This window comes from Mus pahari, chromosome 14 (assembly GCF_900095145.1).
Source record: "Mus pahari chromosome 14, PAHARI_EIJ_v1.1, whole genome shotgun sequence".
In the NCBI taxonomy this organism is placed as follows: domain Eukaryota; kingdom Metazoa; phylum Chordata; class Mammalia; order Rodentia; family Muridae; genus Mus; species Mus pahari.
The window spans coordinates 1,675,168-1,691,615 of record NC_034603.1 but is presented as its reverse complement, the minus strand read 5'-3'; the positions used below and the strand labels follow the sequence as shown (position 1 = coordinate 1,691,615).

The following is a 16,448-nucleotide window of genomic DNA, read 5'->3' as shown; positions in this document are numbered from 1 at the left end:
CCACTTCAGTGCCTGACTTCCTTCAGTGATGGTGTGTGACCTAAGAGTTTAAACCAAATAAGCCCTTTCCTCAAGTTGCCTTCACAGTGCTTTTTCACAGCAACAGATCTTAAGACACAGACAGAACACCATCACACTATCTTAGTAAGTGCCGACTTCCAGAAGTTGGGGGGAAGGGAGTCCATAGTCTGGATTCCCAGGTTACCTTGAAATCAGCTTGGGCATCAGTGGCTCTGCAATCTCAAAGTCATCTTAGCTTGGCATGTGCTTTCCAGAATAAAGTCAGACAGAGAGCAAAGACCCCTACAAGGAGTGCTAGCCAGAGGGTCATAAGCCAAACATCCCATAGGAATCTCTTTTCATTACAAGACAAGCAGTTTGGAATGGCAGGACAGCTCATCTCTGGTGGCAGGCAGTGACTTCTACAGGACCCTCAATCCCCAGCAGCAGAGAACGGTCGGCAGCGTTCAAAAGGAAGAAGGGAAGAAGAGGAAAGGGCGTCTTTACCAGCTCTGGGAGGAGAGGTCAGGATCTGTGTTAGGGTTTCTCTTGCTGCAATGAAACACCACGACCAAAAACCAAGTTAGGGAGGAAAAGGTTCATCACCAAAGGAAGTCAGGACAGGAACTCAAGCAAGGCTGGGACCTGGAGGCAGGAGCTGATGCAGAGGCCATAGAGGGGTGCCGCATACCGCCTTGCTCGACATGGTTCGCTCAGGCTACTTTCTTATAGAACCCAAGACTACCAGCCCAGGGATGGCACCACACACAATTAACTAGACCCCCGCACAATTGCCTGGACCTGCCCCACCTCTGCCTCCATCAATCACTGAATAAGGAAATGCCCTACAGGCTTGCCAACAGCCTGATCTTATGGAGGCATTTTCTTAATTGAGGTTCCTTCGGCTCCAATGAGTCTATCTTGTGTCAAGTTGACATAAAACTGTCCAGCTTAGGATGTAAGATGCTATTGTTCCCTCTGGGCCACACTACTGCTAACAGTACATTCCTACTATTACTATTCCTAAGGACACACACACACACAGACAGACAGACAGACAGACAGACACACACACCTCTATTGTATGTAACAGTCTGGGTTTGTGAGAGACCTGTGAAAAATGGATACACAAGAAACAAGTCAATCTCCACTCTCAACTGAACTGGCAAAACGACATATCCTTATAACTATATACTGAGCCATTAAAGAAGAATGGCATGGTACAATCACCAGAAAAGGGGTGTGGTACAGCCCAGCTCGGCAGTTGTTTGTGTAGACTGGCACCCAGCAGACACAGGGGAGGTGGAAGAGGGGAGAGGGGGAAGAAGCGGGGAAGCTGCAGTCCACTCTTTTAGGGTTGTAAAATGATTTTCTTATCCAAATTCCTGTTATATATTTTAATGAGACCTGCAGCTCCACCACTCACCATTTCAAGAGGAACGATCCTCTCTCCTACAAATACCGGGGACCACTTTCCTGTCTTGCAGAACTCAGGAAGTAATCCTCACCTGAGACAGAGATCTTCGGGAATGGCTCCAAGCGGGGAGCTCTCCCTCTGCCATTGAAGCTTCCTGGGAAAACCGAAAATGAAGAATTCCATAGGCCAGAAACACTGCCTTCAGCTTCACCGTACAGGAGAATTGCAAAATCCACCTTTAATGGTGTGTCACTTAATTCCTGGTAAGACAAAAACTGCTTTTCTGAAAAATGTGACAGAACCAAGAAGCACTGCAACACTTTATTTAGAGGATTGGCTTGAATCAGTAGCTGAAGTAACAATCGCCAGGAAGCCAGGTCAGGTGTACTGCATAATACTCATCTTGATTTATTGACATTACTTAGCAATTTATTGGACAAAGGTCAAACTTTTGTTTTTTATTAAGCACATTCCACAGTACAAAGCCGTCATGATAATATCTGTACAATTTAACAGTTTCAATAGCTGTTCAGACACATATTTATTTCAAACAGATAATTGGCAAACATAATTACCAGTTAGAATTAGACTACCCCCAGTGCTTTAACACATTAATATAGCAGTAATTTACAGTTGCTCAGTTACAGTTAGCAAAATAAAGTCCAGAGTACAGCTGGGAATTACTACTGTAATCCCAGAAATTGGAATTCCTTGGGTACCCAAGTCCCCTGCTATAATTAGTAGGCACAATTCAAAGGTCGTGTGCATATCTGAAGGCCATGATCTCCCAAGGATCGACAGGAACTTCTATATTAAACATGCAGAAACAACAGAAACGTCCACCTGTGCAGACCTCACCTCCTCCCCTTCCCCTCCCCTCCTGGGCGTTCCTGTCAAATGGGTGATATGCAGTGAGGGGGTGTATTCACACCCCCTTATGGACTGGGGCCTACTTTCTATACATTTGAGCCCCCACCTCTCAGAAACAAACATGGAAGTATGTGAGAATGATTTATCGGGGAAGGAAAAGAACAAACTAAACTAAAAAGTAAAAAAACTAAAAAGGAAAGGCAACCCAGTACACACACCCACTACACACTGACCCCACTGCATTCACAATGCAAGGACAGGCGGAGCCCAGAGGCCTTCTCTCTCCTAGAGTGTGCTTCCATGGGAAGAGGCTTCATTCACAGGGAGGGACTGGTTGGTCCTTTAAAACCGTTCTAACATTCCTTGATCTTTGGAAACAATGGCAAGGGGAAATCAAACCTAATCTTGAAAGAGGGAAATAATGTCACCAATGTCCTGCTTGGGTGCCACTCTCACCGTGAAGAGTGACAGCAGAGCTGACAGGGCCTGAGGCTGTGCCCCACACACAGAGGAGTGCCTTGTCCCTAATGTGGGCTCTGACCAGCTGACCTGCTCCACAGTCTCTAACTCCACAGCCCCCAACACTCATCGGAGTGCAGGGAGCCCAGAGCCAGGAGCCCCGTCCACTGGCCGCCATCTCCATCTCAGGGTCACTGACGTGTGGTAGGATGTTGGACAGAGAAGCCAATGAACACCCTGAGGAGGTGAGCACGAGCTCTCGGGGTACTCGTGAGGAAAGGAACAGCGGTGTGGAGACCGTGAAGATACCCACCCACTGCAGGTGCCACACAACAAATAAACATGGGAAACTTCTCAAGTTCTGTCTGAAAACACACAGCACACACAAAGACAGTGACAACTAAAACCCAAGTGAATACTGAAGGAGGCTCTAGGCCAGCACAGCAACCCTGGAGTCAGGTGTGACATTCTCCACAGTAGTGTCTCAGGCGCAGGGGGCTGGCCAGCAACCTTGAGCTTCAACTGTTATGTACATTCTATCTACATGCGGATACAGTATTTTAAATTAGGAGGCAAGCACTCGGATAAAGGTGTTACTCTACCAAATATCAGAAGATGAGGAGGAACAGAGAACAGTTAATAAAAGAAAATCGCTATATCACCTGTGCAGAGGTAATATAACCCACTTATTCTTTAAATTAAAAGAAACAGAGAGAAAGTGTAATCCAAAAATACTAAGATAATCCAGATCTGCCCATTGTCCGACACATTCCTATGCACTTCAGAGCGACGGTAACTGACTGACGGGCTAAGGAGAAGCTGCTGCTGGAGAGGAAAGCCCTGAAGACGCTGTGTAGTCGTTTGGCACCCAGCACTTCACCAAGAATGCAAGGCTGCTTTTAGTACCAAACCAAGGCGCAAAGCGACGACGTAAGTTAGAAGCAGGGCTTCTCCTAACGGTCCGGTCCTGCTGTGTCCTTCATGGGAACGTGTGCATGGGAAGCGCTGGGGTCTTCACTGAAGGAGGGACATGAGCTGCTGCTCTACTTGCAGTGGAGAGCTAAGGAGTCCTTCTCCAAGTAGAGCTGGGGTGCAGTGAGAATGTCTGGGCTTGAGGGGTGGGGCTGCTCTGTGTCTACCCAGCATCTGGAACCAGTCCAGCCCCAAACTCAGCTGTGAATGAACTCCCTTAGGCATGGGATAGCCATGTAGCCAGTAGTTCAAGACCAGGACACCCTGAAGGAGGAGAATGACATTATTTAACTAGACAAGACAGGGAAGGGTCGCAGAGGGCAGGTTCAAGAAGGAAAGAGGAAGACAGGGGGTGGGGGTGGAGAGGTAGAGTGGGGTATCAGACCTCCTCCTCCACCCCTTCCCCGTGTCCTTACACTTTTCTGACTCTGTCTGGTGAGGAGCTCTGTGTCTTCTGCCTCGGGAAACCTCTAGAATCATGTGCTCTGAAGAAATCACTCAATGGGTACTACCAGGTGGGTTTGTCAATGGACTTACAAAGATTCTTCCAAGGGAAAGGAGTGGGGAGAAAACTGTGTAGGCAGAGATGGTATGGACAACAACAGAAGACCAGGAGCAGTAAACCTTCTGATGGCCTCCCCCTCTAACCCCCCACCAGCAGATGTCACCAGCCCACCCTGCCCTGCAGTCCTTTGGGGTCCACAGTCATTCTAAAGGGAGCCCTCGCCTGTCACTACTGGTCAAACCCAGATGTTCGCAGCAGCACAGAGCAACCATTCCCGATGCCCATCTGACTCTCAAAGCACTACACAGGAATTGGTTGGTAAGTTATAATAAAGGCTGTGAGAGTCCCAACTCCTCAACTCTGCCACAGTGACATGTGGACAAATGAGAGCAGGCAAGCTACCATCACACCGGTTCTATGGAGGTTGGAGTTTTAATATCACAGAGTTTTTATATGGCATCAATTTTTTTTATATTTTTCAAGTGTTTCAAGTATAAGAACTACTTTTGGCCTGCACTGGCAGAAAAACAAAGCATACAGTGGGTCAAATTTGATGCTTGGCTACAGTGTGTTAAGCCTGAGCAAGGTAAACTTCTTGGGAGTCATTTATGGGACTCAGAATCTAGACTAAAAAATATCTGAAGCAGATTAAAGGGGTGTGCCAGCACCACCTAGCTTATTCTTTAGTCTTTAGCAAACTAGAAAGTACATAATAAAAAGCTACAAAGAATTAAGCAATGCTTTTTAATTAAGAGAATTTAACCATAAATCTTTAAACAGTCACAGAAGTAAGGGTATTCACGAAGTGGACAAAGCGGGATGTGCACAGAATCTAATGGCTCCCAGCAAACCTTCCAGGTAGGAATATTGTTCCCAGTAGTCATGTGTATCTGGGATTGGGCAAATCGGGCTTCTTTCCTTCTATCTAAACTGAGCATCTTGGTGAGCAAACCATTCTGTCACCAACAGTATGACAGTGACTCTGTAACTAGAGCCAAGGATTTGCTTTCTGAAGCACCTGTCACCCCTCACCATGAAGAGTGCACTGCATAACGAAGTGATCGATCCTTGTGGGGATGGTAAAGCAGAGTGGACGTGGTGATGGGAAGAAGAATTTAGATGGTCCTGTGTGTGTGCATGCATGGGCATGTACACCCACCTGTCTGTCTGTCAGCCACAGAACTGAAAGACCACGTAAAAAGGTTGATTTCTGCAATTCAAAAATCAAACCTGAAAAACTATCCTGGTGTTAAATGGCTATGACCATGGAGGAACTCATTTAGGTAACCAGTTTTTTAAAGCAGCAACCACAGCCATCACTACCTGTCAATGAGGAGAGAGCCCACGATGTGCAGGGCTCTGTTGGGACCTTTCCCGCTAGCCTGGCTGAGGCTTTCATTCACATCACTAAGGAACCTCAGTTTCCTAATTCCCAGAGGGAAGGTAAAGTCCAGAAGCCAGCGAGGTCTTAGAGCAAGGCAGGGCTGGGGATTTGAGCACACTCACCAGATTGGGCCAAAGTGCAGGCTGCTATCTGGAGATATAGGTGTAGGTTCTGGAGGGAGAGCGGGTCTCATTCTGGGCACTGGGAGGCACATTTAAGAAATCCCAAATCAAAATAGTGTCATCGTGGGAGCTACTGATGATCTGAAACTCATCAAACTGCAGCCGAAACACGCGTCCAGAGTGTTCCTACGGAAGAGCGGCTTGGTTAACATGCAGGAAGGACGGCTTTACAGCCCCCATCACCAGAGCTGGGATTTAGCTCAGGTTGGAAAGTCAGCACTTTCCAGAGCCTCCTGTGTGGCCCACCCAGACACTGAGTCGCACCCTTTCACTGAGAACAAATGCTCTGCTATCTCTGAGAATGGACGCCTTCTAGGGTTTTCCTTTTCAAATTAAACATTATGTCCTACATTATAGCCTAATAATGTGAAAAAAACCAGAGGCTGTCAGAGTAATACCCACTCAGGATATATACTGTAAAACTAGACTCAGAAGGACAAAGTTGCTATACACTTTTTTTAAAGATTTATTTATTTTATGTATATGAACACACTGTAGCTATCTTCAGCCACACCAGAAGAGGGCATCAGATCCCATTACAGATGGTTGAGAGCCACCATGTGGTTGATGGGAATTGAACTCAGGACCTCTGGAAGAACAGTCGATGCTCCAAACCGCTGAGCCATCTCTCCAGCTCCTTATAAAAATTTTTAAAAAGATGACCAAGAACATCTATGTTAAATCACAGCGGTCATCAAAACTCATGGTGAAAGTAAGAGGGCCCTTACAGTACCGCCTGCTCCAGTCAGTGCAGGAAGATAGGAAATGCACATAACTGCTGGGTCTGGAGAGCATCCTCAGTAGTTAAGAGTACTTGTTGGTCTTGCAGAAGGACCCAGGCTCAACTTCCAGCACCCACATGGAGGCTCACAACCATAACTCTAGTTCCAGTGGACCCAACAGATTCATACAAGATGAACACATACATAAGTAGGCAAACTGTTCATACAAATATTTATTTAATTTTATTTTTTTGAGACACGATTTATCTGTGTAGCCCTGGCTGTCCTAGAAGTCACTATGCCAACCAGGTCAGCCTCAAACTCAAAAGACTCACCTGCCCCCGTCTCTCATGTGCTGGGACTAGAGGTGTGTACACCAGCATGGCCCTAAAGATAATTTTCTAAAAAGAAACAAAATTGCTGAAAATTTCGATAATAGCCTATCACTATTTTCTGATGTTTTCTCAAAGGAAAACAAAAATTCCAACAGAAGCAGCCACAATATTAGAAATCAATAGCTTTAGTAATATTCAAAAAGATTCACATATCAAAATAAAGTATTTATTTGGTCTTCAAGCAAGACATTCTGCCATTGCACTGATATGGAAACCACCTGGAGGTCATCAGTAAGGGATAAAGCAGACACAGGCAGACACTGACCTCACAGAAGAGAAGCAGAAAGAAGGGTGCAAAAGTGAGAGATGGGGAAGGTTGGATGGGAGAAGGTGGGCTGAGTCCAATGCTCCTCAGAAGGCCCCAGTGTCAGCTAGACGGCAGGACTCCCTGACAACCATCCACCACACTACAGTGACTAGGAAAATGCATAGTGTTGGAGACTTCAAAGTTTGTTATAAATATTATGTAGCCAAGGACGACTTTAGACTCCTAATCCTCCTGCCTCTGTCCCAAGAGCTGAGATTAAAGGTCTGAACTACCATACCTGGTTTAAAAAAGTGGATTTTTAATATTTCTATCAAAGAAATGAAAACTGATGCATTCATTAATTTGTTGACAATTTTTCTATAATGTGTATTATAGACCAAAGTATCACACTATTCTCTTTGACAATGTAGTTACTAATTTAAAATAAATTTTAAAAATCAAAGTGTTTCTATGTGCCAAAGGAGTCCATATAATAGAGACTCGGGGAAATTAGACTTTAACAATCCACTATTGTGCAGTTATAAAACATAACACAATTGCACACTACAGATACCCCTAAGGCTACAGGAGAAATGTAGCACAATCATGAGGGTGCCTGCTCGCCTATATAGGACCCTGTAGTAGTGTAAATGTACTATGTTCTGGCTGGCCAAAATTACCTATAAATCTCTGAAAGCATGGTACAAGAAACAAGCTTTCCTGGGCACCCTCCCCACCCCAACAAATCACATACCACCAAGGTGCGCAGGCACAATGTGCTTGCTGGGGCCCGAGGGTCAAGAGCAGCCTGCAAGTCCCAGACTTTAATCTTCCTACAAGGAAAAATGAGACTGGATTTAATAAAAGAGCTAACATTTTCTACACTGTGAACATATCCATGACTAAACAGTACACTTGAAAGGCCTACAACCAAACCCAACAGGCAACATGCTGGGGTTTCTAAGTTTCTGAACTTAGACTTTGAGTATTTGGTTTTAGAAAAAGAACCTAAACCCTCCCAGAATTCCTGAAACCTTAAAGAGATATTACTGCTAAGGAGATAAACTCAGGGTTTAATATCTATGTTACAAAATTCAGTCTTTGGAGGACTAATGAGATGGCCAAGATGCCCCTCTCCAAACGAAGAAATGCTTAGCACACTAATGCCCCACTGACCAAGCACATATAAGGCAGGACTGCGACTTACAGCTCCCATCTGTCATCGAGAACAAAAGGAGAAAAGAAGGATTTTATTACTGAGTTCATGGGGGAAGGGAGTGTTTCCTGGTTTACTTATAAAAGAATGGAATTCCCTATAGTTTAATCGGTATGTGTGTGTGCTTGTATGCATTGTTTTGGTGTGTGGGTGTGTGTGTTCGTGTGCACATGTTCACTCAGACAGACACAGGTCTGAGAACAACTCTTCTAGAGTGAGTTCTCTCTCCTCCACCAGGATTGAACTCAGGTCGCCAGGATTGTGTAGCAAGCACCTTCCCTAAGTTTTATATTTCTATTAATGGTTACAGCAAGACTTCAAGTGCCTGGCTACAACACGATTGAGGCAAGCTTTGCTTCATCTTCCTGGATCTGAGCATCCTCAGCTGACCACTGGTAAGAGCTCTGCATCCACATTGCTGTTTAATATGCAGCGACTCTGTCCCTGACAAGGCTACAGCCACACTGGTGCAGATGAAACACATACCCATCATAGGCGCCACTGACAATCCTCTTGTTATCAAAACGGATGCACCGGACCAATTCTTCGTGCCCCTCTAGGACTCTTAAACAGGCACCACATTCAATATCCCATAACCTTGAACAAGAAGCAGTCATCTATGAAACAAATTCTCTCACATGACTCACGCCCTCCTCAAGTTGTGTACCCCTGTTCTGTGCAGTAAGTCTGTCCATTCTCCTTGGATCCTATATTCCCGTCTCAGAGTGCACACAGACCACTACATCTAACACTTGTGCTCTCACACTAATTTAGGCAGGAACCTCACTTTCTGTTATATTTTGTTTTATACAATTTGAAACCTTTAAAAGTCATTTTCTATTTAAATCAAATCATCAACAAAGACATTTCAATTATGCTTAGTCCCTGGGAATTTTTCTGGTGTTTCAGCTGATAAATCCATAGAGCCCAATGGCTTCGGAAAAGTTTTTCTGTAGATGTGGACTTGAGGCAGGAAATGAAAAAAATAAACAGCAAGGAAGGGCAGGGAGATGACACACGGCCAGTGACTCCAGTCCCAGAGGGCTTCCAAACGACAAAGCTCAGTGATGACTCCTGTGCACTGGGTACCAGGGTTATTTGGTTCCTAAGGAGTGGGCCTTGGCCTCAAGTGTCTTAGCAATACAAAGCCACTGGCCATATCAAGCCTTCTCCTCTGCATGACTCTTGGGGTATAAACTCCTGAATCTCAAATGAGAGACTGGTTTTGTTTGTTTGTTTGTTTGTTTGTTTTGCTTTGTTTTTGTTTTCTACAATGATTTTTGTAAAATAAACTAATTTCTACGCACCGGATGGTATTATCTGATGATCCACTAACAACCAGCCGGTCCCGGTACTGCAGACAGGCGATACCTCGCTTGTGCCCGTTCAGAGTTCGAACAAACTCACAGGTGCTCGTGCTCCACACCTGCGGAAAGACAGCAGTGCAGTTAGAATGACACCTTCAGAGTGAGCTGGCAGGAACACGTACCTATGATCCTCGCATTCAAGAAACAGTGTGGCTACAGAAGGGAGAAAAGGGCACATAAGGATCACCCCAAATGTCCATCTGTAAACTCTCTTCTCAGTTAATGATAGGCTGAACAGAAGTTGGCCAGTGTGAGTCTTCTTGGCTGAGTAAAATTCAGGGAGTAAAGAAGCCTAAAGTTCAAGATCTTCACAAAGGCTCAGGCCTGCCTTTCTGTGAAGGAGTCTGTGGCAGATGTTATGTTTCCATGCTAGCTCACGTCACATTCAACGTGCCTCACTATCCGCATCTCTGCCTCTCACCAGTTTCTTGAGTGGCACCATTATTTTGCCATATGACCCCTAATATTCCATACAGGATTTAGACAGTCTCCTCTTGTGAGTCTGTCTGTAAGATGCAGATGTTCCCTGGCACACCTTTCTACATGGTGAGCCAAATAAGGACACACACAGTGGCCAGAGTCCCGGAGCTAGAGTGACAGCAGCATTTGTAGCTCGGCAGAATGAGCAGGCATTTCCATGCCCATCCCAGAAAATGGAGTTGGACTCCCAACCCCATGCCATACATGAAAATTTAATTCAAGGAGATCAAAGATCTAAATGGTAGAGCTGAAATTATACAACCCTCAGGGGGGAAGAACAAAGGAGTTGTTTTGTAAACCTCTAGTGTTAGGCAATGGTTTCTTAGGTATCACAAGAAAGGTACATACAACACACACAAAAAAATTGATAAACTGGATATTATCAAAATTAGAGTTTTTTGACATTGACAAAGTGAAAGAATGAAAGAAAAATCATTTATCTGATTAAAGGACTCATATCCATAGTGTATAAAAAATGTTTCCACCCACCTATCTACCCATCCACCCATCTATGTAATGTGTATGGATGTTTTATCTGCATGTGTGTATCTGTGCACCACATTTGTGCTTAGTATCCTTGGAAGCCAGAAGAGGGCATCAGATCTGCTAGAGCTACAACTAGGGTTACAGATGGTTGTGAGCCATAGTGTAGGTGCTGGAAATTGAAGCTGGGTTTCTCCAAGAGCAGCAAATTCTCTTAACCACTAAATGTAGAGGAATGCTAGGGCGGGGAGGCAGGAGTAGGTGAGTGTGTGTGTGTGTGGGGGGGCACCCTCATACAAGCAGCATAAGGGTGTGTGTGTGTGTGATAGGGGGTTTGCAGAGGGGAAATTGGGAAAGAGGATAACATTTGAAAAGTAAACAAAATACCCAATTAAAAAAAAATTAAAACTCACCCAATAAAGCTATCTAAGTTTTAAGTGGACTTAAGATACATTTATCCAGAGCAGGCACAGTGACCAACAAGCAAGCAAGCACCACAAGCCATTATAGAGTAATAGCAACTCGCCAGACCCACCTGCATCTCAGGACAGCTACAGGTTAAAACAAGACAGTGATGAGTGTGGACAGGTGGCAGGCGGGGCAACCTCCCCACAGAGGTGACTTCTAATCAGGCAGGCCCAAGTGCTCCTGGCTGTCAGGACTGCTCTTGTGCCTACTGTTGGCATATGGCTAAGTTAATACACACAAAATCCAACTGTTCAGCTTTCAGACACCTACGATTTCCTGTGATACAGCCCATGATTTATAGGGTGAGTTATCGAGGAACAGAGCTGTCCAGTGCTAGCATTAGAAATTCTTCAGGTCAGCACAAAGCCTCATGCTGGCAGGACCATGACATGGGACAGCAACCTGAAAAACCATTTGTAGTTTCCTGCACTGTTAGTCAATTTAAGAAAACTAAATGAGCGTGCAAAAATGCATGGGCAAATGTTTACAGCAACATCATTCATGACTGCCAGAAGAGGAAACCAGCAACAGCCCATCAGCACAGAAAGGGAAAAAAAAGTGTGACCCAACTAGAGTAAAGATGAGTTTGGTCACCAGAAGCAACAAAGCATGGATCTGTGCTGAACCCTGTATTGCATGAGAAAGCCAAACACAAAGGGCCACATAACTCATGATTCCGTTTACATGAAATGTCTAGAATAGGCAAATTCTGAGACAGGGGGTAGAATTCTGAATGCCCGGAACATCATGTGGAGACAAGAGAGCTGAGTGAATGTTATCAGCATGGACAATGTGTGAAATGTAACAGAATCAATGTAACTAAGAGAAAAGTGTGTGTGTGTGTGTGTGTGTGTGTGTGTGTGTGTGTGTGTGTGTGTGTATGTATGGGAATCAGAACTGAATGTCTTATACCCTGCAGGTTATCTTAGTCTACAATTGCTGGTCTCACGCTTGCCTTCCAAATAAACTTCTTGAAGGCAGGACACGTTTGCTCACCCTTCCATCTCCAGCATCTAATCAGCACACAACAGCAAGCTCTCAGCAGTCAAAAAACCAAATCTAGGCTCCACAGGATTTCAGCTGTGTTTGTGAAACAGAGACCTATCCTAAAAAAGTGTGTGGGCTGGAGGATGAGATGGCCTGTGTAAAGCTCCTACACACACCGCACTCTGGACGACTAGCCGTGGGGCTCATGAAATTGGCAACTGTTCTCTACTGGGACCCATGGCTTTTTCTTGCCTTGCCCATGGCTCTAGAAGCATGTGGAATGGGAAAGTCTGGTGTGGATGCATAAAGAATAGACCCTGCCACCTGGTGTAAGCCACCTCTGCCTTTTCTCTGCTATACAGGGATGGAATGGTTAGGATGAAGACGGCAAACACACTCACTTTAATGGTCCTGTCTCCAGAGGCAGACACGATGTACTTATCATCAAAGTCTACTACATTGACAGCAGCACGGTGGCCAACCAGAACACGGCGTAAAGTGATATCGGTGGCAGAAGCCATGTCCCACACCGCGATGGAACGGTCCTTGGAACAAGTCACCATCAGTCCATTGCTGAATCGTAAGTGCAGTACGGCTTCATTGTGGTGGATGAGTGTGTTGAGCACTTCACCAGAGTTCACATCCCAGACTCTGGAATAGAACAGAAAGCTGTGATGGTAAAGCCAGGGAAAGGTGACATGTGGGCTCATGTCACTCTTGCTATACCAGGTGTGTACTGCCGGCAGAACCCTGGCAGCAGCCTCCTTAATACTGACAAATCTAAGATGCTTTTAAGAAGTTAAATCTGGCTATGCACAGGTTTATCTCACACTCTAAGTAATTAACTCAGAGATGTCTTCAGGTTTGTACCAATGACAAAGACAATCCCTCAGGACAGCAGGCTTTGAGTGAGTCTGTGATGACAAGAGTCTGACAGTTGGGGAACCCTAGGCAATCTCAAGCTTCAAGTTCCCACTGGCCTCTGGCATGCTGAGGGATCTGCTACATCTGCAAACTAAGCTGTGGCATTTTGTCAAAGTACTTTCTGTCTGATACCCGAGACATGGGGTGCACAGGTGTAGCATCTCTAGAAAAAGCCCCAACATCCTAAAGGGTACTGTCACAGACCAGAAGATAACCCTGAAGGCTAAACAGTGACCTGAGGCCAAAGCAGCAGTCTAGAAGCCAAGCCGGGGCATGGGCAGCAGTTGTGCTGTGGGCAGGGTTAACCAGAGCCTGACACTGTGACGAGAGAAGTAACCAAAAGGGGACATCATAGAATCCAGTGGTAGAATGAACAACTATCCTATGTCCTGTGAATGAGCATCTGAATCACCTAAGATCTGCTGCTTTCCGCTCCTCGTTCCCTGTAGTCCCCCTCAGTCTAGCCAGCCTTGGCATTACAATGCCCTTTTCTCTGTTGGACTCAGTCACCCTGCCTGCAAGCCTATCGGGCATGGGGAGAAGCGCTTTCCCAGGAGTGCATATCTCAGTAACGCTCCCTTTCTAATCATCACAACTCTCTTTTATGCAATGTCTTCTCCACTCTACTCTGGGTTGACAACTAAAAACTAAAGCTTCCACCATTGCAATGCTTATAAAGACAGTCCAGGTTATCTAAACTCAGGGCTCAAAATGTACTGGTAATCTGACTCCCAGGAAATTATTTAACTTCTTAGTTTTCTAAGGTACCAACACACATCAAGACAATGCCTAAAAGAACTCAAGCAGACATCCGTAATCAAAATGTATCATCTCTGGCTCTCAGAGCTCACTTTCCCAAGGGTCTGCCAACAGCCTGATTTTCTCAGTTCCTGTATCCTTCACACTTCAACAACAGTGGACTTCTTCCCCTCTGCTCTGTTGGCAGGCTCCTAAGAACAGGAGGAAGGTGACAAAAGGCAGTGTGATTGGCTAGGAGAGCATAGTGCTATCTCTATACACCATGAAGAGGCACAGGACACAGCTAAAACTCAGCCTTCTGCTCTATCTACTTAGTACAACTCCATCAAAAAGAACCTGGAGATACAGTAAGTTAAAAATATGTCTAGAACAGCAAATATGTGTGCATGCATGTGGATCTGTATGTATGTGCAAACCTCTGAAGAGGGTATGCATCCCTGTGTCCTCAGGACTCTGAGATCAGAGTACTCACCTCACCGTGGAGTCTGAAGACCCAGTCACGATGACCCGCTCGTCGTACTGGAGGCAGAGGACAGAGCCTGTGTGGCCCGTCAGCACTTTCAAACACTCCAAGCTGCTTTTATCCCAGATCTACTGAGACAAGGTCAAGCACAGCAGCAGTTTAGTGCACACTCACACACAGATTCCCACATATCCTGCACTCTGAATCATCGAAGAAACACACAGTGTGTAGGAAACAAGATGAGTCTCAAACAGGTAGGAAATGACAAGAGGAGAAGAAACAGGGCAATACCTACTAACGTGCAGAACAGGCACACGGCTTTCCTTATGGTGTAAGTACCTCTTGGCCACTGTGCTCATTCAATCAGCTGCTTGAGAAAGGGGTTTTAATAAAGTCTGGGAAGAGTCTCTAGTAAGTCATGTGACAGCCTCTACGACTACAATTTAAAAAAAACAAGTATAGCCACCCCCCTTTTGCTTCAAAACTTTAAAAATAGATCCTTTGTTCCCTCAAAATCCCAAACAAAGAACCAAGAGTCCTTAGTAAGAAAATGTTACAGAGTTAAACTAAGCACTTAGGAACTGGAACAGGTCACTTGATGACACAGCTCACAGCTTCTGGGAAGGAAAGGGAAGCAGGGCCTTACTAGCGAGCAGCTCCTCTCACAGCCTGAGCTCTTCCTTCCCTTCTTTACTCTTCTTCAGAGCTATTCTATCAGAACAGCACACACTGAATCAATCCTCCCTCCATCCAGCAGTCTTTTCCACTCTGTCCTTTAACTTAGTAACAGACACTTAAAGCTCTCCATGTCTTTAACTATGGCTTGTTAAACAAATTCTTTTCAATGCTTTACTACACTACCTGGGCATGCTGCAGCTTATCCACGCCACTGCAGGACACCTGCTCATTTCCAAGGCCTGCCTAGGAATAAAGTTGCTGCAAATGTGTGCAGGTTTGGGGTGGACTAAGTTTTTGACTCCTCTGAGCAAATACTAAGTAATATAAGCACTGGATCATATGATAAGAGTGTTTACTAAGAAACTGCCAAACTGCCTTCCAAAGCAGCTGGACCACTTTACATTTCCACAAGCATCGGATGCAGGCTCTGCTGGGTTCTGCCCCTTCTCCCAGTGACTTAGTAGTCCATTAGCCACACTAATGGAATCCGATGCTTCTCAGGGCGCCCCCTTCCTTGAAGGCTGACAACACGGCCGGGCCATTTTTGTAAATGCTGCTTTGCTGGCTAGATGCGCTCTTTAGAGCTGAAGGTCTCTGCCTGTTTTTAAATGTGTTTTATTTCCTTATTGTTGGGTTTTTATAGTTTCTACACACTTTAGCTAGAACTCCCTCATCAGATATGTCTTTTACATGTATATCCTGTCAGTCTGAAGCCTGTATTTTCTCTCAGAGCAGAAAACTGTCACACTAATAAAGCTTACCCCATCAATTCTTCCTTCACAGACCATGGTCTGGTATTACATCTACAGTGTCATCCCTAAGTCCAAGGTCATTTTACCATATGAGGTGGCAATCCAGCTTCCAGGTTCTCACTCACTCAACTGAACTTAACATCCTGGCAATCCAGCTTCCAGGTTCTCACTCACTCAACTGAATTTAACATTCTGGCAAACTTTGCACATATGCATTGCTAGAGGCTTCATTTACAATCCTGAGAAGTCTCAAGCAGCATGCACATCCCTGAGAACTGAATGGATTGCCACACTATGATGTACCCAATAATATGGAATGCTACTTCACAACAAGAAGTAATGAACAAAGGAGGAGAGTGAGGTTAAATGCATCTGTACTGAATATAACAAGTCAGTTCAAAGGTCTGTTACATGTTCTATGGATACACTGATAGGAAGGACTAGATTTTACACACACACACACACACACACACACACACACACACACACACACACGAAATGCAGTGGTGGGAAGGATTCCTGGGAACAAGGATAGCCTGAGGGAACAAGAAGTGAATCTGGGGGGCGAGGGGGATATCATAAACAGAGAGGACGATATGAATGTGCTCAGAGACATGTGAGATGAGACGGGGCGAGAGTGCTGGTTCTGGTTTCTTCTGAACCATGAGAGCTGCTGATGCTGAGAACAGATAAAAACCTATCAGCAGTAGCAGAGACT

General features: G+C 45.2%; 1 protein-coding gene across 8 annotated transcripts in view; it reads right to left on the bottom strand.

Moving 5' to 3' along the window:
• Positions 1–1,696: 1,696 nt before the first annotated feature.
• Fbxw11 (F-box and WD repeat domain containing 11) overlaps positions 1,697–16,448 on the bottom strand; it is a 97,165-nt gene continuing 82,413 nt past the window's right edge. For 7 of the 8 annotated variants that reach the window (XM_021211408.1, XM_021211409.1, XM_021211410.1 and 4 more), the window contains 7 exons: positions 14,310–14,428; positions 12,556–12,805; positions 9,677–9,795; positions 8,856–8,966; positions 7,908–7,986; positions 5,730–5,915; positions 1,803–3,982 (listed from right to left, as the gene is read on the bottom strand). In XM_021211408.1, the coding sequence (XP_021067067.1) occupies positions 5,754–5,915; positions 7,908–7,986; positions 8,856–8,966; positions 9,677–9,795; positions 12,556–12,805; positions 14,310–14,428 (840 nt within the window). In that variant the 3' untranslated portion in view covers positions 1,803–3,982; positions 5,730–5,753. Of the gene's footprint in view, positions 3,983–5,729; positions 5,916–7,907; positions 7,987–8,855; positions 8,967–9,676; positions 9,796–12,555; positions 12,806–14,309; positions 14,429–16,448 lie in introns of all 8 variants that reach the window. The other variant, XM_021211407.2, reaches the window with a different exon arrangement.